General features: G+C 38.4%; 1 protein-coding gene across 11 annotated transcripts in view; it reads left to right on the top strand.

Annotated features, from left to right (window-relative positions):
• The window catches only part of cacna1c (calcium channel, voltage-dependent, L type, alpha 1C subunit), a 181,982-nt gene that overhangs the window by 105,654 nt on the left and 50,266 nt on the right, over positions 1-26,062 (top strand). For 9 of the 11 annotated variants that reach the window (XM_073867683.1, XM_073867656.1, XM_073867681.1 and 6 more), the window contains exons 4-9: positions 18,827-18,966; positions 20,553-20,692; positions 24,119-24,280; positions 24,356-24,558; positions 25,075-25,178; positions 25,752-25,924. In XM_073867683.1, the coding sequence (XP_073723784.1) occupies positions 18,827-18,966; positions 20,553-20,692; positions 24,119-24,280; positions 24,356-24,558; positions 25,075-25,178; positions 25,752-25,924 (922 nt within the window). Of the gene's footprint in view, positions 1-18,826; positions 18,967-20,552; positions 20,693-24,118; positions 24,281-24,355; positions 24,559-25,074; positions 25,179-25,421; positions 25,526-25,751; positions 25,925-26,062 lie in introns of all 11 variants that reach the window. The other 2 variants (XM_073867673.1, XM_073867675.1) reach the window with 1 other exon arrangement.

Raw genomic sequence — 26,062 nt, 5'->3', positions numbered from 1 at the left:
TGTCTGTTCTGTAGTTTACAATGTACTGTATGATGCATTGTGTCCCCTGTAGTTTATAGTCTGTCTAATTCTGTCCGCCCTGTAGTCCAGAGTCATTTTTTTGTAATTTAGAGTCGAAGTCTGTGTCATTCAGTTGAAGTTTGGTATTTTGTGTGGTAAATGAAGGGTGTTCACTGTTTCACTCACTCACTTTGTTCATCAATGACTTTGGAGGTCAATGATTCAGACTAAACAATGAATTTGTTTTAATTAATTTGAATTACCTTTGTAAGAGCACCTTTGCTCATTTCTGAAGGCTGCAGGAGGGTTAGCTAAGCCGAATTATTCTTAAACTGTTCAGCTATTGAGAATATGTAATCATCTAAAGAAGGCTTATTGATTTAACAGACATTTGGAAACCTTCAGCTGTACCCAGATCAGATCGGTGATGTCTCAGTATGCTTAAAACAGATCCTAATACGTATAATTACACTGTTCAGATACTGCAAAGCTCTTTTCTCTCTCTTTAGCGCTCTTCTCCCACTGTTTTCTTATATTTCATGTCTTGTTAAACTTCTGTTCTGTTTTAGTCGATGTGCATGTGTGTTGCCAAGACAACAATAGATGTACAGTGAATGAAACTTGTGTTGTGAATGTTTTAAAGACTTGACGAAAACAGATTGGGAAACGACTATCGATTAACCAATAGATAGAAACAGTGGAGGTGTAACAATGGGTTTTTATGCTGTGTGGTGTTTATAAAAGGTCTCTCTCAGCTTGCCTGAATGAGACATCTGAAATATTTGGCACAAGTCTTCTACTGGGATGTCACACCGGTCTCATCAACATTATTTACATTCCAGTGAGAAAAGCAGACCAGCTTTCTTTCTCGCTTTTTCTCTTAAGCTTTTGTTTCACTTGATTATTTCTGTCAGCCAATAATGCACAAAAGCGCAGATGCATTCTGGGTATGTTTTGTTTATAGCATTTACTCCAGTTTACCTACAGTATAATTTATTCTGTAGGTTAGTGATCAGTTTTTTTGTTTTCTGTCCTATATGACATAATTAAATATGAACACATCCATGTGACAGTTCACCATAAAAAAAAAATTTCTACTACTATAAATAGAATATATTTAAGTTATTGTTATATTTTAATTGTGGGTTATTTACACATTATTAAAGCATGTTTTGTTGCTCAATTTGTCCATTTTAAATTAGAAATATTTCATGTTTACAGTTCTTTATATTTATAATGGTCCTTAAAAAGCTTTTCATTTTTATATAATTCATGTATTTATTTTTTCTTTCGATTTTGCCATGAAATGTTATTCGCCCAAAGAGAGAATGATTATAATATTGTTAGAAACTTTTAACAGTTAAGTAAAATAGCATATGCAGGGCTCCAAACTAACTTTTTTCAATAGGAGCACAGTGGCCCCCAACTCAAAAATTTTAGGGGCGCAACCAGAAAATTTAGGGGCACACACCGTATGCTAAATCAATATACTTTGATGATAGATGTACATAGATGATAGATGTATAGAAAGTACAATGTGCTGTTTCAAATTCAGTGTCACATAACAACAAAAAAGGTCAAATTTACTGGTCGCACAAGTGCGACTAGATGTAAAATTCAGTGGCACACTCTCAAATTTTGGTGGCAAAATGCCACCATTTGGTGGCAGTCTGGAGCCCTGATATTGTAACACTACAATGTTGAGTACCAAGAAGCTAACAATACTTAAAGCATATATTAGTCTTAGTTTATGGTAATTTTAACATTTACTAAAACATTTTTAAAATCAAAAGTTGTAACTGTTAACAAGCACAGTGAGGTAACACAAGCAATTGTACTGGCACTTATTAAAGGGATAGTTCACCCAAAAATGAAAATTCTGTCATCATTTACTAACTCGAATGTTGTTACGAATCTGTATAAACAGAAAGGAAGATATTTTGAGGAATGTTTGTAAGCAAACCGATCAGAAGCCCCACTGACTTTCATAGTAGAGAAATGACTATGGAAGTAGGGACATTCCTTAAAATATCTTTCTTTGTGTTCTTTAAAACAAAGAAATGCATACAGGTTTGTAACAACATAAGAGTGAGTAAATGATGACTGAATTTTCATTTTTGGGTGAACTATCCCTTTAACAAAAATAAATAAATGCTAAACAACTGTATTGCTCATTGTTATTTCATGTTCCCTAATGCATTTAATGTTAAAGGGACACTTCACTTTTTTTTAATATATGCTCATTTTCCAGCTCCCCAGAGTTAAACATTTGATCGTTTTGGAATCCATTCAGCTGATCTCCGGGTCTGGCGATACCACTTTTAGCATAGCTTAGCACAATCCATAGAATCGGATTAGTCCATTGGCGTTGCGCCTAAAAAAATTACTTTTGATTTTTTTCTATTTAAAACTTGACTCTTCTGTAGTTACATCGTGTACTAACACGAGCGACAGAAAATTAAAAGTTGATCATATTACGCAGTGCCTGAAAATAGTCACCTGCTATCGAAAGTTACTAAGGGGACTGTTTTCGGCTGCTGCGTAATATCATTGCGCCTCCTGCAGCCATGTTACAGCAGCAAAGTACTTGATTATTATGGCAGAATGAGAGTATAGTTCCTAGACATATCCGCCTAGAAAATCGCAACTTTTAATTTTCCGTCTGCCTTACACGATGTAACTACAGAGGAGTCTTGTGTTATTTTTTTAGGCGCGATGCTAATGGTCTAATCAGATTCTATGGATTGTGCTAAGCTATGCTAAAAGTGCTAGCGCCAGACTCTGAGATCAGGTGAATGGATTCCAAAACGGTAAGAATCAAATGTTTAACTCTAGGGAAGCTAGAAAATGAGCATATTTTCAAAAAAAGTGGAGTGTCCCTTTAATAATGTTACACTTTTTTAAAATAAAATGTTTATGTAAAGCCATCGTCTGCAGGTTTTTTATTTTGTCATTTTCAAGTTGGCATGTCTATGTATGTGTGTGTACATGGCTTCTATTGACCAGTCATTTTGCTTATACTCTGTTCATCGGTGTGAGGATAGGGGTATCAAGAATCGCTAGCCGTTGTACTGACAGCCCATAGTTTTTTCTCAAGTTTGAAATATGGTGATGTGCAGCTAATGATTCTGTACATGCCGGGCTGTGTTTGTGTTACTGTGCACATATGTGATTACCACTGCAAATATGAGCACAAACATCTGTGTTCTCATTGGAATATGTCGGTGTGTGTGTGTCTTATCTCCATGAGTCTGTAGGCATGTAATAGGGCTGGTGGCTTTCGGTCCCAACAGTTTGAAGCTTCCTTTAAACCCCCCATGTTTCTCTGTCTGTGAGTCACTGGAACGGCAGAGAATGAGTCATATTGCTTTAATCATGTTGTAGAGAAGCTGTCCGACAGATGGAAAGAAGATAAAGAAAAGAAAGAAAAAGGGAAAGACTGAATAAATGAATGAATCACATGCAATTTATTCATTTATCTTTCAACTTTATATAAGGCACATATAGCTAACTAAACAGACATGAAAAACAAACAATCAACCTTCCTCTCTTTGATGTATGACCGAAGCATCTTTGTGGTTTTTATCATTGTTTAACTGGCCCAAGCAGCAAAAAGTTAACTCCGCCCACCCACCTCCACTGTCAATTAGGCGACTAACAAGATATTTCTCCTTTGAACAGCATCAGGAATGGACGAGGCAGTGGTGCTTTTTCTCAAATGTAGTGACTTCTCCCGCTGATATCAGCTTCCTTTAATGTCATATGTTGTGTTTCCCACAGAGTTCTCTCTTGAATGGTCACCACAATGACTGAAAACTTTCTATCAACTCACTTATTCTTGACACTAAACTTTTAATTCATTGCTGATTATTGGTCGTTGTATCAATATTACTTTTGCTAAGTTTTCAAACCTATAGCGCTAAGTGTTAAACTATGATGGTCCCTTATTGTTTGTGCTAGATAGATATGAATGATATTTCATTATGAAGATTATAGACACTTGCTAGTGTGCTCTATTAGAGCTGCATGGCATCACACAAACAACCACCCAGGACACCTTAGCAACTACATAGCAACACATGAACAAAAACTCAGAACATCTTAGCAATTACATAGAAACATGTTAAAACTGTTCAGAGTACACTAGCAACTGCATAGCAACACGTTAACAACTGTTTAGAAAACATAAGTAGTAACAAAGCATCTCGGCAACCGCATAGCAACACATTAACAATGCTCAGAACACCCTATCAATGGCCAGCTGCATAGCAACATTACTGTATCTACTGTAACAACTTTTTCAGAACACATTGGCAATTACATAGCAACACGTTAACAACTGTTCAAAGCCATCTTGGCAACTGCATAGCAACACGTTAACAACTGTTCAGAGCATCTTGGCAACTTCATAACAACACATTAACAATCACTCAGAACACCAACACCATTGTAGCTGCATAGCAACACGTTAACAACTGTTCAGAGCTTCTTGGCAACTGCATAGCAACACATTAACAATCACTCAGAACACCATTGTAGCTGCATAGCAACACGTGAACAACAGCTCAGAAAATTTTAGCAACTGCATAGCAACATGCCAACAACTGTTTAGAATGTATTAGCAACTGCATAGCAACATGTTAACAATGCTCAGAACATTTTGGCAACTGCATAGCAACACATTAACAATGCTCAGAACACATTAGAAGCCACCAGCTGCATAGCAACATGCTTACAACTTTTTCAGAACATATTGGCAACTGCATAGCAACACGTTAACAACTGTTCAGAGCCATCTTGGCAACTGCATAGCAACATGTTAACAACTGTTCAGAGCATCTTCGCAACTGCATAGCAACACATTACCAACCACTCAGAACACCATAGCAGCTGCATAGCAACACATGAACAACAGCTCAGAAAATTTTAGCAACTGCATAGCAACATGCTAACAACTGTTCAGAATGTATTAGCAACTGCATAGCAACATGTTAAAAACTGTTCAGAGCATCTTGGCAACTGCATAGCAACACATTAACAATCACTCAGAACACCATTGTAGCTGCATAGCAACACGTGAACAACAGCTCAGAAAATTTTAGCAATTGCATAGCAACATGGTAACAACTGTTCAGAGCATCTTGGTAACTGCATACAGTAGTAACATGTTAAAACTGTTCAGAGCATCTTGGCAACTGCATAGCAACACATTATCAATGCTCAGAACACATTAGCAGCCACCAGCTGTATAGCAACATGCTTACAACTTTTTCAGAACATATTGGCAACTGCATAGCAACACGTTAACAACTGTTCAGAGCCATCTTGGCAACTACATAGCAACATGTTAACAACTGTTCAGAGCATCTTCGCAACTGCATAACAACACATTATCAACCACTCAGAACACCATAGCAGCTGCATAGCAACACATGAACAACAGCTCAGAAAATCTTAGCAAGTGCATAGCAACACGTTAACAACTATTCAGAGCATCTTGGCAACTGCATAGCAACACAATAACAACCACTTAGAACACCATTGTAGCTGCATAGCAACACCTAAACAATAGCTCAGAAAATTTTAGCAAGTCCATAGCAACATACTAACAACTCAGAATGCATTAGCAACTGCATAACAACGCATTAACAACTGTTCAGAATGCAGTAGCAACTGCATACAAACACGTTAACAACTGTTCAGAGCATCTTGACAGCTGCATAGCAACACGTTAACAACTGTTCAGAGCATCTTGGCAACTGCATAGCAACACATTACAACCACTCAGAACACCATTGCAGCTGCATAGCAACACATGAACAACAGCTTAGAAAATCTTAGCAACTGCATAGCAACATGCTAACAACTGTTCAGAATGCATTGGCAACTGCATAGCAACACATTAACAACTGTTCAGAGCATCTTGGCAACTGCATAGCAACACATTAACAGCAACTCGGAACACTATTGTAGCTGCATAGCAACACATAAACAACAGCTCAGAAAATCTAAGGGAAACTCCATAGCAACATGCTAACAACTGTTTAGAATGCATTATCAATTGCATAACAACACGTTAACAACTGTTCAGAGCATCCTGGGAACTGCATAGCAACACATTACAACCACTTAGAGCACCATAGCAGCTGCATAGCAACACCTTAATAACAGCTCAAAACATCTTAGTAACATCCTAACAACTGTTCAGAACGCATAAGCAACTGCATAGCAACACGTTAACAACTGTTCAGAGCATCTCAGCAACTGCATAGCCAACACATTAACAGCCACTCAGAACACCATAGCAGCTGCATAGCAACATATTAACAACTGTTTCGAGCATCTTGGCAACTGCATGGCAATCCCGTAACTGGCAAACCTAGCACCATGCAAAAATGAATTGCATTATAAAACCTATTAACTTTTTCTGCACATAGAGGAAATTATCACAGATGAAGTTAGTGACATAAAAGGAAATCACTTTCATGTGTAGGTTAAAGCCAAGACGGTTTTGTCCCATAGAGTGTACTTGTGTGTTTGTTTCCCTCAGATTGTACCCGAGATGTTGAGACGGCCACCCAGCATACAGACGTACACACACTCGTGCTTAAAAACTAGAAGCTGCAGATAAATTTTGTTCCTGTGGGACAGAATATTTTTGGTACCTGCTGAGACAGATAGAAAGACAAAGGAGAAAGAAAGGGGGGAAGGAAGGGCGCACAGATGAGTATGTGGTTAATTTTAGAATGTGGTGTGAAAAATGCAGCGGAACAGAGTGTCCTCCTCTTTTCTGTGTCGCTCGCCTCCGATTGGCTGAGCTTTGCGCAGTGATCTCTTTTGGCCAATGAGAAGTATCGCCATGGGGGAATTTGAGAATAACAGACCCATCAGAGCCCTTTTCTTAAATATGCACACACTCAGGGAAAATATCCCCGCCCCATGTCGATTATTATTATTATATTAGTGTAGGGAGTGGGTGGAATTTGGCACTCGCTTTCAGATGGCATTTAAGCACTGCACCATACATAATTTTTCTCTTCAACACACACACTTTCTCGCACACGCCATGTGCTGCTGCTATCGGTGCAGTGCGATGATAAAAAGAACCAGTGATGTTATTTTGGGAGAAATTACGACACTGTAAGATCCCCCTTATATCTGGTCTTGTTTATTTCTGTTTTAACGTATAGATTTGTTTGGTTTTAATCCAGAAGCCTAAGAACGTTCAAAAGTGGAAGAGGATATGTCTTAAAAACGTAACATGAATATTTATCACATACTGTGACATTTGCCTAGTATTCCTACCCAATTCCTGTATGGTTTGCGTAATGTTGATGCAACTATTTACCAGAGGCTTCAACATGGTCCAGCTATTGCCAAAATTTTCTGTGCACTACAGTCAAGTTAAATGAAACTCTTAAAGACATTCCACTTTTTAAAAAAAATATGCTCATTTTCCAGCTCCTCTAGAGTAAAACATTTGATTTTTACAGTTTTGGAATCCATTCAACCAATCTCTGGGTCTGGCACTAGCACTTTTAGCATAGCTTAGCACAATCCATTGAATCTGATTAGACCATTAGCATCATGCTATTTTCTATTTAAAACTTTACTCGTCTGTAGTTACATCATGTACTAAGTTATTTTTTAGCGTGATGCTAATGGTCTAATCAGATTCAATGGATTGTGCTAAGCTATGCTAACCCTAACCCTAAGTGCTAGCACCAGACCCGGAGAAAAAGCGGGTTTCTCAAAGGTTTGCACCTGGTTTAGTCTCTTTACTACAGTGACTTGTACCAGGACATGCAAACAAGTGACATCAAGTCAAAAGTAAATGGCAGAACTGATTTTTGTATACCTATGAAGGCTGAAAGACCATTGTGAGAGCACATACTTACTTACGCGTTGACTACAGGTGTATTAAGCATGTATGTGGCCCAGGAAACTCGCAGCGAGGCGTGTGGTGTCCGATAACGATGAAGAGAGTGAAATGAGCCTTGCTGCACACGTGCAAACACTCTCACACGCAGGAGTCACAGCAGGCCGCTGCGTCCCGTCGCAGCCATGCTGCTGCTCACCAGCTGTCTCCATGGAGACCGAGATGGGCTCTGGTTGTCATGGAAACTGACAGCAGCATGCTGTGGGTTTTGCAATGTGCACGGCTCCCGAGAGCTGTATTTAACTCTCTATGTACAGTCAATATTTAAACTGAGTTAGGACATCACTTAAATCTCTAATTTGTTCTTCAAGCGTTGATGCAATTCAAGTCTTGCCAGAGTTGTAACCAAATGCATCACACAGACCCAGCAGGAATGTTTTAAGCATTAAACCTGTTGTTGGAGTTGCGGCCTAGCGGTTACTTAGTGCCTATGTGCTCATGCAGGCTACTTGGTTTGAATTCGGCTCGCAACAATCCCATTTCTCCTAGTTAAAAAAGCTTTTATATATGTGTGTGTACAGTATGCAGAACAGTATGTGGCCTACTGACATCATGTGTCTATCAGAAATGACTCGTAAGCAAGACATGCTATCTCTTGAGCGTAAATCCCGTTACCTTGGTTATAGACAGACAGGGCATAAAGGTAAGGTCACAGAGAGCGAGAGGTTCTGTCCCCTGGGCGGCTCCCTGTAATTTGATTGGCCCCCGGCCCCGTTTGTGCACCCATCACAGAAAATCGAATTATCTTGACTGTCATCCAGAGAGCCACACGGCTCACCTCTCCTGTCTCCATTCTTCTATCTCTCCACTCTTTTTCTCATTTACTCCTCATTTTGTTTCTTTCATATAATGCCCACTTTCATTTATTTCACGTTTCGGTCTCTTTTCTTCGTACTTTGGAGATATAAATTGGAGATTGGCTGCTAACCGTAACATTGCAGTTAAACAGCCTTATTTCTGTCTCTGAATGCAATAAAGTAAAAGTGAGCGCCTGTGCCGCTACAGTTTTAGGGTATTGTGATTGGTTAACAGGGCATTGCTTTGATGTTTCTACATTTTTGTCCTGGTGCTGTATGGTGGCTAGGGTGTTTTGAGTATCTCTTGGTGGTTTCTTACTAGCTTAAGAGATTACTATGATATTTAGGTGTCTAGATCTAGATAGGCTCTAGTCTCTCCATCTTCGGACCTTTTTACATTTCCTGGGGCAGCCGTGGCTTGTAACCCGAAGTTCGCCGGTTCAATTCTTACGGTTGGCAGGTTGCGACTTGTTACAATTTGCAGGGCATGTGTTCCCTGCACACTGGGATGGGTTAAATACAGAAGTCAGGTACCCCAAGTGTGCTGCCTTTACAAAGGCAAAGCGCAATAACTAAACATTTGGTCAAAATTGAGATAGGGTTTGAAATGGGCTTTGTGAACTCTGTGCTGCCTTATGAGTCTCCTGGTTCAATTTTGTCCTATTTCAAAGAAACGAGTGTGTCAAAATTGCAGTAAGAAGTTTGACTGACTGGTGTTAAAACTTTAAAGTGATACTTCAGCCAAATATCAGAAAATAACCCCATGATGTGCTCACCCTCAAGCAATCTGAGATACATGTCCATCATCTTTTAGATGAACACGTTTGGAGTTATTTAAGTAAATATCCTTGCTTTTCCAAGCTTATAATGAGAGAAAACAGGGATCAAGGAACAACTTCTGACTTTGTAAAAAGTGCATCCATCCTTCACAGAAGTAATCCACACGGCCCTAAGGGTTTACTCTTTCCCCGCCATTGACAAGTTATCTTGTCAATTAAGAGAAAACATTTGCATGAAAAAATGTGTTCCTGATGAGTTTTTATGGTTGTCTGTAAAACTGAAATAAAAAAATATTTATTAATTTTACACTCTGTGTATGTTTTGATAATCGTTCTGAATCTGATCTCTAACAAAATTCCTTTACATAAATGCAATTTTTGAAGAAAATACCCATATTTAAGAGTTTATAAGCAGAGAAAAATGTAGATAGGATGAAACAATTCCTGTTTTGTTTGTTGTTTGTTTGAAAGCAGAGGTTTTGTTTTTTCATTTGATATATTTGTATGTTTATATATTTTTAGAAGAAAATTTTCCTGGAAGCGTTCTTTGAAACTTGTGAAAATCACAAAAAATGCTGGCGGGCAACTGTTTTAGGTATTTTGCGGGTAATCAATGTGACATTGTAAGAAAAATATCCATATTTTAAACTTTAATGAACTGTAATAACTAGCTTCCGATAATGCTGCCTTCAGACCAGCCGCAGTTGAGGTGTCAAGCGCAAGTGATTTCAATGTTAAGTCAATTTAAAGACGCGTTGACTCGTGTCTGGAGGTCTCACGCGGCACGGTAGACGCGATTCCGCCTCATTCGCGCGGCTAGTTTGCGCGAATGGCCCGAATTGAACGTTTCCGTGGAAAACGGGCGAGTTGAAAAATTTGAACTTTGGCGGAAAAACGTGCCGTGTTAACCAATCAGGAGCTTGTTCTAGTAGTAACGTGATTACATAAAGCGAGCAGTCGCAAAAGCCCCTCCCATGATGTGAATTTCCACGTGAATATCTCAATAACTGTGGGTTCACACCAGATGCTAGTTCAACAATTTGTGCGAGTAGATTACATACAAAGTCAATGCAAAGACGCGATTAGACGCGTCCTTGCGTGGGGCGGCGCGTTTGCTGCGAAAACAAGCGTTATTCGCCTCAAACATGTCTTTGCCCAATTTGAAAAAATAAAAATTTTGCATGGCACGAAGTTAAATCCTGCGAGCAATCTAGAGTGTGTAATGCAATGCCCCGCGTTTGGTGTGTACGTAGCATAACTAAAATTTCACGTGTGTCTTTCATGCGTGAATGAAGCGAGTAAACTCAAAATGTTCAAGCGGCAAACTAGACGCGGTAGACGCAAATTTGCCGCCTCAGTTGCGGTTGGTGTGAACCCACGCTAACAACATCTTGTACTCACTCGATTCACGAGAGTCACTGCGCAACATACCCATGGCAACTACGTTAAAACTCTCGGTTGAATCTCGTGCACTTTTCTGGGTTTAAAGTCAGATGTTGTTGTCTGATCCCTGTTTTTACCATTATAAAGCTTGGATGAGCAAGGACATTTACTAAAATAACGTCTCCTGAAAGATGATGGACATATTTATCTCTGATTGCTTGAAGGTGAGTACATCATGGGGGGTAATTTTGATATTTGGATGGAGTATCCCGTTTTGGGCATTTTTCTCAGTTTCAGTGTTTGTGAATTACTGCATTTGCCTTTATATTGTGGTATGGATTGGCCACTATGTCACTTTTACTATCATCCGTCAGGGTTGAAATTCTACATCTTACCATTTATAAAAGTAATAAAACCTTACATTAGTAGAACATGATGGCTGATTTGATGTATAATTCATGCGAAGGAACAAACACAAATAGTTGAGTTGCGCATCAAAGTTAATGCTCGCCTTGGAGAACTGAACTAAATAGGAGCTTGAAATTGCCTGTGTTTGGTCTATAATTATCTTTTACTTTGATATGGGTGTGTGTGAGTATCCAGAGCAGGACAGGGAGTCAGCAGGTCTTGGATCCGAGGCAGTTTGAACCTGAAAGCACAGGGATGCACCAAACCAGATGCCTCAGTGTATGCGCTTTTGTCACTTTGCCAGCTGGTTCAAAGGAAAACCAACACATCTCGCCTTCTAAGATTCTTAATAATACATTCTCTCTCACACAGATATCTTACGCTATTCCAGGCTTAAATTGACCTTTTTAAATGTGCTATCGCTGCAATTATGGGCATGAGTGAGTAGCCCTGTTAATCTCTCTCTTACTCACACACAGTCTCTGTTTTTCTTTCTCCCATAGAGCAGCGGGTCAGTCGTTGAATGAAATGCAGTGTTCACTCATAAATTATGATCAAGTCAGATAAAACACGCATATCATAAAGTAAACCACACATAACTCTTATCATAACTGTAGATGCTATAAAAGGAGAGATCAGGGGGTCACAAGACACTATTATGAGAGTGACACAGCCAGATGGAGAGATACAGATGTGCTTTGTGCTTATAAGGCAGCTACTGCAATGTAATGTCCGAATCTATGTGTTTATGGACTCAACTATTGCGTATTTTGTTATAAAGGAGTCATTTATGTTTAACTTATTAACTCGTGTCTTTAAACAAGCATAATATATTTTGACTTCTGACTTTTCTACTCATTCCCTGACAGAGTTTTTTTTTTGGTGCTGTGCCTTTAAGACATCTGTATAAATGTTGTGCATGTGAAAATGTTCAGAAGGTCTCCTCTGTGTTTTTATACGGGCTCCCGAATTAGTTGTTGTGCTATTCTGCCTCTGTTACCTCATAGGGCCCATCTAGGCCAAGCTTTCTGAACAATGAATAACTCGACTATTATTTAATTATTTATTATATAAATATAACTACAATTTATTAACTTTCAATAAATCGCTTATGTATTTCATATTTAGAAATCAACCTGCAGCCTTGAGCAGTTGACAGTCCTCGCAAATGAGCGTACTTTAAATCGCTTTTTAGGTGACCCGTCAAGTCTTTGTTGAAGATCGAGCCATGGGAATATTTCGGTCTCTCTCAGTGCTCATGGCCGAAGATCTTATTTTGTTCTGTATGCGCTCTCGGGGGAGCAGACTGTCTCAGAGCAACTCCCACGACCTCTGACCTCACACTGACCGGTGGACCACATCCCCACACACAGCTAATCGGGGAAGGGGCGGAGCAATACCGTGCATATATCCACTTGTTAAGTCATGATGTGAGGAATACTGTTTCCGGGTCAGAGCCTCCACTCATTTCAATAGAGGATATTAGTTAAACAGCCGTATATGAGCAATTTTTATTCATATTGGACATTTACGCAAAAATTTTATAAAATGATAGTGTACAATATATGAATAATTTGTTAAAAAAATCCACGTCTATGTTTAGTCATATCGGATTTTGTTATGGAAATAAAAATTTGAATTAGGTGTTTTTGGTAGATTTGAATGAAGATATGAGTGTATATTAGCATGATTTCTTGTGTAGAGATTGGTTGTACCTGGAAGCGTTGCATGACACATGTTGAGCGACACATGTTGTCGTCTACTAACTTTTTTCTAAACCAAGCGTGTCGCACAAGCCCAAAAACGTGAAGCCAAAACGTCTCGATCGCCCCCCAGTGACTGGTCCTAGTATAGGTCATAAACACCGCCTCCCTCATGTTATTCAATGGGAATTGAGACCAACTAAACAATTTAATGAAATGGTTTTTTGTCATTTACTGTAGTTTTTATCACTTTGTGTTTGTTTTTAAAATAAGTTTCTTTTTAGTTAGTTATTTAAAGCAACACCATATAGTTTTTTTTTTACCTTAAAATAATGTTTCCAAAACAGTTTCAGTCGTTCATCCACTCGAAACAGGGTGAACGGCACTTTCACATTCGCTTTGCAGCCCCTCTATTGGCCAAAACTGCACTAAAGAAGTTTCAACCGTCGGGTCGCGGTCCTGTAGTTCAAGTGAAAACTACAAAAACTTACTTTACGGCAGACCTACAATCCAATCAGAGCCAGCTTTGCTGGAGTAGGCTAAATTATTTACGACAGTGGTAATGGACAATTCCGCTTCCAACCTGTAGGGGGAGCTAAGAGCAAAAATTCTTTAGTGTTGCTTTAATGCCATAAAAATGGTGGTGTGACGTCATGATTGACAGCTGTGATTGACAGATTCCTGAGCCGAGCGAAGTAGTCACTGAAACACCAACAGTCTTTTTCTCAGGATCTTCGGAGGACTAGAAAATTGGAGCTTTAAATTTAATATCTACATTTCTATAATTAATATAATTTCACACCGCCATAATGGGTTGTTCTGCAGTAGAACCATAGAAACAGTGCAACCTGTGCTTGTGATTGATTATGCGCATTCTTGGAGGGCGGGGCTTTGATTTCGCGGCTTTACTTCCTGCTCACTACTGCGCATGACTGGTCCCGAAATCGCTAATGCTCTCAAGACCCAATATGTAAGCGCCATATCGGGACACTGGCGGCTTCACTTTTCACCAATGGAAGAGAGCGAATGGTTGTCGTCCATCTTTTTTTACAGTCTATGGTATGGACACAATGAGGTCTTCCTCAAGGGGAAACTTTCCAGTCTGGAAAACTGAATTGTTATGACTTTGTTACATTCACAGGACATTTTTGTTGCTTTGGACAAATTTCTATCTCAGAAATTATTTTTCGTTTTGTTTAATTTACCAAAAAAATTAAAGGGCGGTCCTGATCACACTGTCGGGGCTTATTTCCCAATAACTACCGGCTGCCTTTACATTATCCCTTACATAATAGAGAGAGAGAGAGAATGAGAGATAGAGAGAATGAGAGATATAGAGAGAGAAGAAATAGGAAAATTTGTATTTTGTTGTCTGGCCTACAGAGAGAAAAAATTAAACACTGAATTGTTCCGCTTACTTTTTATCCAATCACATGGCAGAACACAGGCTTAATAGAAAGAGCTCATCTCTAGTTATTATTTATATTATGTTTAATGATTGATATTTGTCCTAAAGTGATTGTTAGACTGTGTGTGTGTGAATTGTGCTGGTGTTGATTATGCTGTTGACCGGGGGCTCTTGTCAGTAATTGGGCTTAATTAATTTAAGAGCCTTGGATTGATTCCAGATCTCAGAGTTTAGTCTACGGTAAAGGAGGTGATAACAGCTTCAACATCATTTAACCCTGATTTGTGAGTAGCTGAATTTATAATGCAATCTCACATAAACTAAACACCATGTTTATCTCAAATATCCTTCTTCTTAAAGGGATATACACCCTAAATTTAAACTCTGCTATTATTGGTGACAACAAAGGATAATTTGTGCACAATTCTTACACAGCATTTTTGTATGTTGACAGCCAGAGTCGTGACAAAAGTTGGGAATAACTTTTTGGAATAAAATCTTTTTGAACTAAACAGTAGTGTTGTAGTCAAGACCACCTAAACCGAGACCAAGTCATGACCAAGACCAAGACTGGCCGAGACCGAGACAAGACCAAGACTTTAAAGGGTCGAGACCGAGTCAAGACCAAGACAGGCTGAGACCAAGTCAAGACCAAGACCATTGCAAGTCACTGCATTAACCATTTATTCTGAACTGTCTTTCCATGGCTTGCCATCCACTTAACACAATGCAGGTGTTTTTAGTTATAAAATTAGACAAACTGTCATTGGGAGAAACTTAAACAATGCTTAATCAATGCCAACATCATATGCCAAACCTGAATAAACTGCATAAAATGAATGATACAAAATAAATTTGTGATGTGCACTGCAAAAAATGATTTTCAAGAAAAAAAATTCTTAGTATTTTTGTCTTGTTTTCAGTAAAAATATCTAAAAATTCTTAAATTAAGCTTTTTCTTGATGAGCAAAACTACCCAAGAAAAAAATCTAGTTATTAGACCAAAAATATCAAATTTAAGTGATTTTGTGAATAAAACAAGCAAAAATCCTTTTTCTTAAAGCGGACAGAGAATGAAAAACCATTTTTACATTGTCTTTGTTGAATAATGTTAGTCTACCCACATTCACAAACATACAAAAAGTGCTAAACATGCTAAACATCTCAGTCTCATAGAAATTCCTCTTTTAGAAATGTCAGCCAGAAAACAGCCCAATCTGAAAAACTGATGCTTATGACATCACATGCATCTAACTGCCCATCCACTTTAAAATAATTGGCTACATTTTTTGAGTGGCAGCAAAGTCAGCCAATCAGTAATGAGATTGCAAGTTAAGCCAGTAGGGGGAGCCAAATAGGTGCAAAACCACTTGTTTAAAATCCCCCACCCTAATAGAGCTATCTGAGAGAGGTTTTTAGGAAGCTTTTAAGGCATTACAGACCCAAACAAAAAATCTTTTGTCTATATGTCACATCACAGAACAAGGATAAATACTCTGTTCAATCATTCTATGTCACCTTTAAACACTAAATTCAAGAAAAATTTGCTTACCCCATTGGCAGATTTTTTTGCTTGTTTTACGCACAAAATCACTTAAATTTGATATTTTTGCTCTAAAAACTAGACTTATTTTCTTGGGTCGTTTTTTCATCAAGAAAAAGATTCTTTATTTAAGAATTTTTAGATATTTTTACTGAAAACAAGACAAAAATACTAAGAATTTTTTTCTTGAAAATAATTTTTTGCAGTGTGCCATCAGCTGTGGTCTTGACCGGTCTTGAAATAAAATTCCAAGTTCTCTTTGTCTGAGACCGAGACGAGACCGAGTAAAAATGCGGTCGAATCCAAGACGAGACCAAGACCTTTAAAAAGTGGTCTTGAGACTGGTCTTGAGACCGAGACCGGTCTCGAGAACTACAACACTACTAAACAGTAGATAATTACATTACCATTTTGTTAACCTGGTAGTCAAAACCTTAATGGTTTTTAATTTGTCAATCACTGAATGTCCTTTGAGCAGAAGACAACCCCAGGTTACTCCAGGTAGATTGACCTTGTAATGTCTTCTTCAAGTGGCTTTGTATTAAAAAGTCAGCCAATCAAATTGATCAATACTTGTGCACCTTTACCAACTTGCCTTTAGTTAAACATATTAAATTTATTGCATTTGCACATATTGACAAATTAGGAGGGAGATTGGACTTGTATTTTACTTACGGTAATTAGCCTCATTTGCTAAAGATTGTGTTATTTTGTACTAAAATATCACCGATATGACTAATGCTGTTTAAATAGACTGTAAGCAATGTTTGGCTCAGCGTTATGAAGCGCCTTTCTCTGATCTGAATCACACGTCTTTTGGCTTCTCTGCAGCTTTTCAGTGGATTGGAACTATGAGTTGGAAAGGAATTGAATTGGAAATTAAATAAGTAGCTGATTTTTTTTTTAACTATCAGTTTCAATGTTTTGATCGTTTCCAAGATATTACTCCCTGACAAGCAAATATAATTTAGGTTCTCTCTGCAAATTGAAACAAACTAAACAGTGTCTTAAAAGAATATTCCAATAATCCAGATAATTTACTCACCACCATGTCATCCAAAATGTTGATGTCTTTCTTTGTTCAGTCGAGAAGAAATTATGTTGTTTAGGAAAACATTGCAGGGTTTTTCTCATTCCAATGGACTTTAATAGACACCAACAACCAACACCCAACTCAACACTTAACAGTTTTTTTCAAAGGACTATAAACAATCCCAAACGAGGCACAAGGGTCCCATCCAGCAAAACGACCGTCATCCTTGACAAGAAAAACAACAAATATACACTTTTAAAGCACAACTTCTCGTCTGTAATTTACTCACCACCATGTCATCCAAAATGTTGATGTCTTTCTTTGTTCAGTCGAGAAGAAATTATGTTTTTTAGGAAAACATTGCAGGGTTAGACACCAACAATTAACTCTTAACTCAACACTTAACAGTTTTTTTCAAAGGACTATAAACAATCCCAAACGAGGCATAAGGTTCGAGTTCTTATCTAGCAAAATGATTGTCATTTTTGACAGGAAAAATAACAGATGTACACCTTTGGGGCGCAGCTTCTCGTCTAGATCCGGTCGTGATGCGCTAGGTGACCCCACGCAATACATCATGACGTCAAGAGGTCACAGAAGACAAACACGAAACTCCGCCCCAGTGTTTACAAGTGTGTTGAAAGAGGACCGTTCCGATGTTGTTGTATGTCAACTGATACTAATTAACGTCTTTGTGTCAGTTTATTGTTTACAATGGTCCGCAAATGTGCGTTTTATATATGTAACACGTGACCTCCCTACGTCACTACGCATTTGCGTTAGGTGGCGCTGGACCGGACCTAGACGAAAAGTTGTGGTTTAAAGAGCATATTTTTTATTTTTCCCGTCAAAAATGACAATCGTTCCGCTAGATAAGACCCTTATGCCTCGTTTGGGATCGTTTATAGTCCTTTGAAACTCTGTTGAAAAAAACTGTTATGTGTTGAGTTAAGTGTTAATTGTTGGTGTCTATTAAAGTCCATCAAAATGAGAAAAATCCTGCAATGTTCCCCTCAAAAAACATAATTTCCTCTCGACTGAACAAAGAAAGACATCAACATCCCGGATGACATGGTGGTGAGCAAATTATCTGGATTTTTCTTTTAAGAAAATGGAATATTGCTTTAAGTAATTTGTCACAAGTAATGTAGTCAGACACACATATGTGACCCTGAGCCACAAAACCTCAAGTCTCAAGTCGCATGGGTATATTTGTAGCAATAGCTCATTTATTCAAGTTTCAAATGATGTCTAAATCTCAATTTCCAAAAACTGACTCTTCTGACTGATTTTGTGGTCATGGGTCACATATTACATTTAGGTAAAAAACACAGAAATAAACTATGTTTAATTATCCTTCTGTCTCTGAATATCATGGAAGTTATTAATCTTGCAAATATCCCAATTTTGTCAATTTTTACTGGATGAGACTGCATGTAATTCTCACTGTTACTTTCTGTTTAAACAAGTGCATCACTTTAGGCTTCTCCTCAGAGATAAATGTCTGTATTTTCACCCTCGCAGAAAAATAGTGAGGCAGTCAGCTTTGTAGGTTTTGTAACTCATCTGGCATTTACAGATGCAGCATTTCTTCTCTGTAATCCCCTCGAACACAAAGTGCTCAGTTCTGCGTGCTTGTGTGTATGATATCTGTTCTGTACCAATACTCCTGATATGTAATAAAATGTCATCATCCAGACAAATAGCTCGGTGATTTTGTGATTATTATATCAGCTCACACTTGAGAAAGAACTTTAAATGCATTTTCCTTTAAAGATATTAGGACTGGTGCAATTTGAGAACTAATATCCCTTTTCTGTTTCGTCTTTCTAGGAACGTGTGGAGTATCTTTTTCTCATTATTTTTACGGTGGAAGCATTCCTGAAAGTAATTGCATACGGGCTGCTGTGTCACCCAAACGCATACCTGCGGAATGGCTGGAACCTGTTGGATTTCATTATCGTGGTGGTGGGGTGAGTACTGTGTTCTTGTATAAGTCCGCACAAGAAACCCATGATCTTTTGACCACACTGAAAACTTTTTTTTGGTCCAGAAACTTTATCTGTGGAAAGCCAGCTAAAGTAATGTTTTGTGATTTTGCAGTTTTCTACATTAAACCATACTACATAATGTAAAGAACCTTGATATCTTTACTATTGACTGAGTTAGATCATTTCAAAGATTAAAATAAACGTGAAATCAAACTTTGATGCTCTTAATCTCATAGATTATGAAACTTTAGCCTGGATTTCACAGACAGGTACACATCTATACATGTGTTATCTGATGTGTGTTTTAAAATAGTCACAAATTTTAAAGGGATAGTTCACAAAATAATGGATAAAATCTCTATACTCTCTATGTATTGGTGGAAATGGCCGATATGTCTGAGATTTACTGTGAGATTTGCTACATGGAAAAAATATGACAATTCTCTTCATTTTGAATTTGAACTGTGTCCCCCCTTGAAATTTACTCACTGGACTTAGCCCCTCGAGTCTCCCCTATCCAAGCCCTGTCTATAGCTTGACACATCACATGTGGTTATTTTTACCGCAGAACATATACATAAGTGAAAAGCTGTGATTTTCCATACAATGAAGGTGGCTACACCTGTCAATCAAAAAGGACCTCATTTTAATAAAGTTGTTCATACAGTAGCTTTTTGGGAAATACATAAATAATTTATTGAAAATCATCCGATCTTTCGAAGCGTTCAGGCATGTTTACTTTACCCAGAGGTGAATTTTCAGAAACAGTCAGAATGAAAAGTGCTTGTGATGATTTAGTTTGTGTGTTTGTGTAGCTCACTGCTACAAAAACATGAACTCTGAATAATAAACTTCTTGTTAGACTTTCTTTTCCTGTAAGGCTGATCCTAGAGCAGATTTATGAGAAAGGCAGATCACGATGGCTAAATCGGTTCTGTGTAGTGATGCACCGATGTATCGGCCGCCGATATTTATCTGCCGATTTTTGCTGAATTTGAAACCATCGGCATATCGGCAATCGCACGAGAAAGGCCGATACAGATTGTTTATTAATTAACTGCATAAAGAAATCAATTATATGTAAAAAAAAATGAGTTAATGTTGTTAATAAAATAAATGCTGAATAGCAAAAACCACCTTTGAAGGTTGTCATGCTGTCTTATTATAGTTGTTTTAGCTTAATTTGTGCCTCTCTTATTATGTTGGTCAGTTGAATGTTACTAATTAGATCAAATCCATGTTCAGTAAAAATAATTTGATGTAGAAATAAACTAGCTAATAGACCAACTGTATAGTATTGTATACAAGTGTTTAATATCGGTATCGGACAGAAGATGTCTGTTTAAATCGTTATCGGTATCGGCCCCAAAAAATCCTATCAAAGCATCCCTAGTTCTGTGTTTTTTTTTTCAATTTTCAAATAATATTTTGTATTATGTAATTCTGTTTTATTTATCTGAAATGTAAACATGATGATGAGTAGGAATGTGTCAAAACATATCAAGTTACTAATACCTCTCTGTTTATTTCTCTCTCTCTCTCTCTCTCTCTCTCTCTCTCTCTCTCAGGCTCTTCAGTGCAATATTAGAGCAGGCCACTAAAGGAGATGGTGGGACTTCAATAGGAGGCAAGGCTGCAGGTTTTGATGTAAAAGCGTTGCGAGCCTTTAGAGTGTTGAGACCTCTGAGACTCGTGTCTGGAGTACCTAGTAAGTACACACACACACCTAAACAGGCTTTTGTCTGATGATTGTTGAGTAAGTCAGCCATGATGACTCATGGCTGAGGTACAGATAGAGAGAGTGTGTAAATTTGCCTCTGATGTAAATGAAACATCACAATTTTCACTGAATATGAACCATTAACTTCTGCTTATGGCAGGAGCGTTGCTAGACACAAAGCTGTACTGGGACACGTGCCCCCCATTACTCGCTTAAAGGTGCCGTAGAATGTAAAACTGTATTTTCCTAGGCATAGATTAATAAATTTATATAATATATAATATTTATATAATGTGTCATTTATATAATATGCACGCGCCTATTTCCAACATAAGACAGAAGTCTTACTTACTGCATGCAACTAATGACGCGGTTGGGAAAATCCAGGGCATCAAACACACACGCAAAACTCCGCTGGTACCCCGGATAATAAACTATATCCATTGTTTTCATAAGGCTGGCTTTCTTCTCCTTACATCCAAAAACACACTTCTTCTTTCGTCCCATTGTTGAGTTTTGAAATTAAACAAAGCTGTGTGGCGTGATAAGATGTTTGCAAGTTGTAGCGTCTCCCGCTGATTGACGGGTGGGCGGGTTTTCTGGGGGAAGTGCCCATATAAAGAAGTGATATGTATAGAAATCCCCTGAAACGTCAGTTGGACCTGTAATCGAAAAAAAAACTTTCCGAAACTTGTACGAACCCTGGCGAAGTGCATTCGGCACAGAAATACTCTGTAACACTGTAACACGCCCAAATGCTTTTTTGACACTTTGACTACGTTTAGCATGAGGAAACAACTCTATAGCCATGTTAATAAGTCAGAATGCTTGAAATACCATTGAACCCCTTTAAATATATAAACATACAATATATCAAAAGTTTCATCCTACCTTGTTCTTTTTTATCACCTCTCAAATATGTGTAGGTTTCTTCAGAAAATACTTAATTTTGAGCAAAAAGCTGAAATGATTGCATTTTTGTTAAGAACTTTTGATAGAGATCCGATTCAAAGCGATTATCAAAACATACATGGAGTTCTTACTGTTTGACCTTAATGGTTGCTTCCAGGTTTTATAAGTTGGGTAAGAGCACCAACTGGTGAATACCCGAATATAAGACAAGGTTTTTGTACTATAAATAGACTGAATAATGGGGGGGGGGTTGTCTTATATTCGCGATATAGACGAAATCACGGGGAAAAAGTAGAGGGCACGATAGGTTAGATGTGTTTGATTTAAAGCAGATGGTTATTTTCTATCTATCTTCACAGTAACACAGTTACATATATACATGGGCCTACATAATTATTGCATTTTTGTGGAATGGTTATTCATTTTTGTCACTCATTCATTCATTTCTGAACTCATTCATTGACAGAGTGCACTTTATTATGTGACAAATTTATCAAAATATTTAATGAATGGTGTTAAAATGTTTTTCCATTGAAGTATCACTAGAATTTTCAAATAAAATTATTTTCTGTTGAAAACCAGATTTTTTCCACAAAATCTCTTTTTTTCCCAATAAATAAGTCTGGAAAATGGGGGTTCGTCTTATATTCAGGGTTGTCTTATATTCGGGGTATATATGGAAATACGGATTGCCAGAAAAACGCGTCATTGGCAGGAAAGCCTTTTCTCTTAATTGACGAGTTAACTCGTCAATGGCGGGGAAAGAGTTAACAATCTCCAAACAATTGATTATTCCTTAAATTCTGTATCTTCATCTGATACAGGGTCAAACATAAGGTCTGTTTACACACACACACAGAGCTACTGAAGGAGCTGCTCTGTGAAACAGCCAATCAGAGCAGAGTTCAACATTATTATTCATGACCCTTTCAAATAAGGTAATAATAATTTCATTCTACAGACAAATCCTAGGGTTGTAAATGGACATGTAAAACGGTCTCTGGATAATTTTGCACTTAATAAAGCCACATGCTTTCTATGTAGATATCAGATAATAATTAAACATATCATTTCAATGTATTCTTTGGCACCTTTAACCAACCATACATACACTGCAAGTATTAGGAAAGGTAAACATGTATGCATTTAAAATACTGAGATGTTCCTAAAATGTTTTCACCTGACATCTAAAACTGACCACATCTTACCTCCCTCAAACTCATCATCTCTTTATTCTGGTTTTCTTTCCCTGCTTCGCACAAAAATCAGATGTTCAGCTACAGGAGCCATAATGATTGAGTCAAACAAGATTGTCAATATTATTTAGAAACTCACTTTAGTTTCCTCATGTTTTCATAGCGTACCTCAATCACGTACCGTCACCTGGACTTCTGTGTGTGCGACTGCATGAGTTGCCAGATTCCTGTGACAAAACCGACCCATAGCCATTGAAAATAAGGCCAGAAGCATCCCAGTGACCATTTACAACCCAAATACCAACAACTGATGAATGAAACCCTTCCATCTTTAACCCACTGATAAAATAAACTCATGAAACAGTTTAAAATTAGCCCGGTCCTTAAAGGCGTTGTGCATGATTTTTGAAAAACACTTTGGAAAAGAGAGTCGGACCGAGTACACACTTGTAGTCAATCAACAGTAAGGGGCGTGTCTACTAACCGACATCGTTGCCTGGGTTGTGTGGGGCGGGTCTATCAAAAGAAGGTCCAGATCCTATTGGGATAGGGGCGTGTTTGTTTAGGTGATTTCAAATATCAACCCTACTGAAAAATCCAGCTAGGACCAGCATAAGCTGGTGAGCTGGTTTTAGCAGGTCCCCCAGCTTGGTTCTAGCTGGTATTGCTGGTGTAGCAAACTGGTCTAGCTGTGTTTTGGTCACTTTTTAAGCTGTGGGAGGACCAGCTTAGACCAGCTACTGCCACTTTAAACCAGCTAAAGACAGCTACCAGCTTATGCTGGATTTTTCAGTAGGGAAAATTGGCTTTCAGAGACCATACATCCCACCTTTAACTCCACCTGAAGGCTGCGGACCTGGCAACACATACTCGCTCACGGACATGGATTTCTGCGTCAGTTTTTGTGTTTTCGGTTAAAGTGTGAATGCTTCAACAAGCGTGAATTTGGTTACGATGTTGCAATGCATACAGATTTAGTTTTTTTTGTGCTGTGATTATCAATGCAAATGAATACACTGACATTTAAAGTAAATTTAAAACTTGAGATTTATACTAGGTCACAGGTTTATAGCATATTCCTTTCTGCACCACTAGCAGCACCAAACAAAGCAAAAATAGTTCAGTTGCTTATGAAATTTTTTTTTTTTCATTTTGCAAAAATGATTTTCACCTTAATATTGATCATTACACATGTCAATGTAAACGAACCCACAAAATATCCATGAGGAAGTGATGTGTCTTTGTTTCTGCAAATGCAGTTTTGTTGAATGCGTTGCCGTTGCTTAGAAGTTTGGTTTGGCTACAGGTTTACAGGTGGTGTTGAACTCCATCATTAAAGCCATGGTTCCCCTCCTGCACATCGCTTTGCTTGTTCTGTTCGTCATCATCATCTACGCCATCATCGGCCTCGAGCTCTTCATGGGCAAGATGCACAGAACCTGCTTCTTCTTCAAAGACGGACAAAGAGGTTGAGTGTTTGCTTCTCCCCCCGATATAGTCGTCATTTCATTTATCAGCTGACTAAAGTGATGGTTTCGTTTAGGTGCTATATCCGAGGAGAAGCCAGCCCCATGCGCCCCAAGCTCCGCCCACGGACGACACTGCTCGCCGCCCAATATAACGCAATGCATGATGGGATGGGAAGGACCGAATGATGGAATCACGAACTTTGATAACTTTGCATTTGCCATGCTGACTGTGTTTCAGTGCATCACAATGGAGGGCTGGACTGATGTCCTGTACTGGGTGAGTCTGATCCAGTAACATCACACACACACACACACACAAACATGGTCCAGCACAGAGAAACACAATAAAAAATATTTCTTATAAAGACATCTTTTTAGTTCTAGTTTAGGTATAGATGTAAGGTACAGTAAATATCTTTGCGTCTATGAGAGGTCCTTACAGTATAGTTTCATAGGTTTGAATGTGTCTGTGTGTTTGTAAGAGAGAGATTTATCTCACTGCTTAGCTCTACAGCCCATCTTTACAGTTGTCTTATCCCCAGCACTCTTCCAGACACTTCCACTTGAAGTGATTGATGTCTTTGCTGATGTCACCTCCTAATGCAGTCAAACAGACTTGCTTGAAAGTGTCTCTCTCTCTCTTTCTCTCTGTTAAAGATGCTCTACGCTTGATGGGTTTGCTTGATGTTCTGGGTTTCTGAGGGACAAGCATGTGCTGTTCACTGCACTTGTCTTTCTGTCATTGTTTTCCTCTCTTCTCCTCTTTTCTCTAACTGATCCTTCCCCATCTCAGATGCAGGACGCCATGGGTTATGAGCTTCCATGGGTTTATTTTGTCAGTCTGGTCATCTTTGGATCCTTTTTCGTTCTAAATCTGGTTCTGGGTGTGTTGAGCGGGTAAGCATTGTGTGTTGAGCGAACGTGTGTGTGTGTTTTCTGTGTACAAGACAATGGCACGAGATCAGCTTGAACCACTTTTAAAAGCACAGGGATAGAGGGACAGAGAACCAAAGAGAGAAATATAGGGAGGGTTTGTTTTGCCTGTGTGTTCAGGTCAGACACATACTAATCATTCATTCATGCCTTTTCAACTTTATATACCCCTCTCTCCCCAAATTCCACCCCTTCCTCCGTTCCCAGGTGAATGATGCTATAGGGAATTCCTGGCCGTGGCTTTATTTTGTTACTTTAATCATCATTGGCTCCTTTTTTGTTCTTAATTTGGTTCTTGGGGTTTTAAGCGGGTAAGGGACACACTCCATTCCTCTGTCTTTTTTTTCCTCTCTCTCTCTCTGTCACTCTATCTTGGTTGTGCATTGGGAAATGGATCTTAAAATAGTAGTCTACTCAAAAAATAAATGTTTGATTTCAATTGATTTTAAGTTGCATTCGACAGATATAGTCCTTGGTTGATTTCCTCTAATTCAGTCAGATAGATATTTAAAAAAAGACTCTCTTGCTGTTTCTTAGAGAGTTCTCCAAAGAGCGAGAAAAGGCGAAAGCTCGTGGTGATTTTCAGAAACTCAGAGAGAAACAGCAGTTGGAGGAGGATCTGAAGGGATACCTGGACTGGATCACACAGGCGGAGGACATCGACCCTGAGAATGACGACGAAGGACTTGATGATGACAAGCCTAGAAATCGTAAGTACAAGAGAATGGGACGAGGAAGTACGGGTGAGGTTGTCTGTGTGTGCATGTTAGTGCGAGTGTGTATGTGTGTGTGAGAGAAGTGTTGCAAATTGCACTTTGACATTTGAAGTATAATAACTGTACATTTAA

Source organism: Misgurnus anguillicaudatus, chromosome 1, assembly GCF_027580225.2.
Source record: "Misgurnus anguillicaudatus chromosome 1, ASM2758022v2, whole genome shotgun sequence".
NCBI classification, from domain to species: Eukaryota; Metazoa; Chordata; class Actinopteri; order Cypriniformes; family Cobitidae; genus Misgurnus; species Misgurnus anguillicaudatus.
The sequence above is the reverse complement of the archived record's forward strand: the minus strand, read 5'-3'. Positions and strand labels throughout refer to the sequence as shown.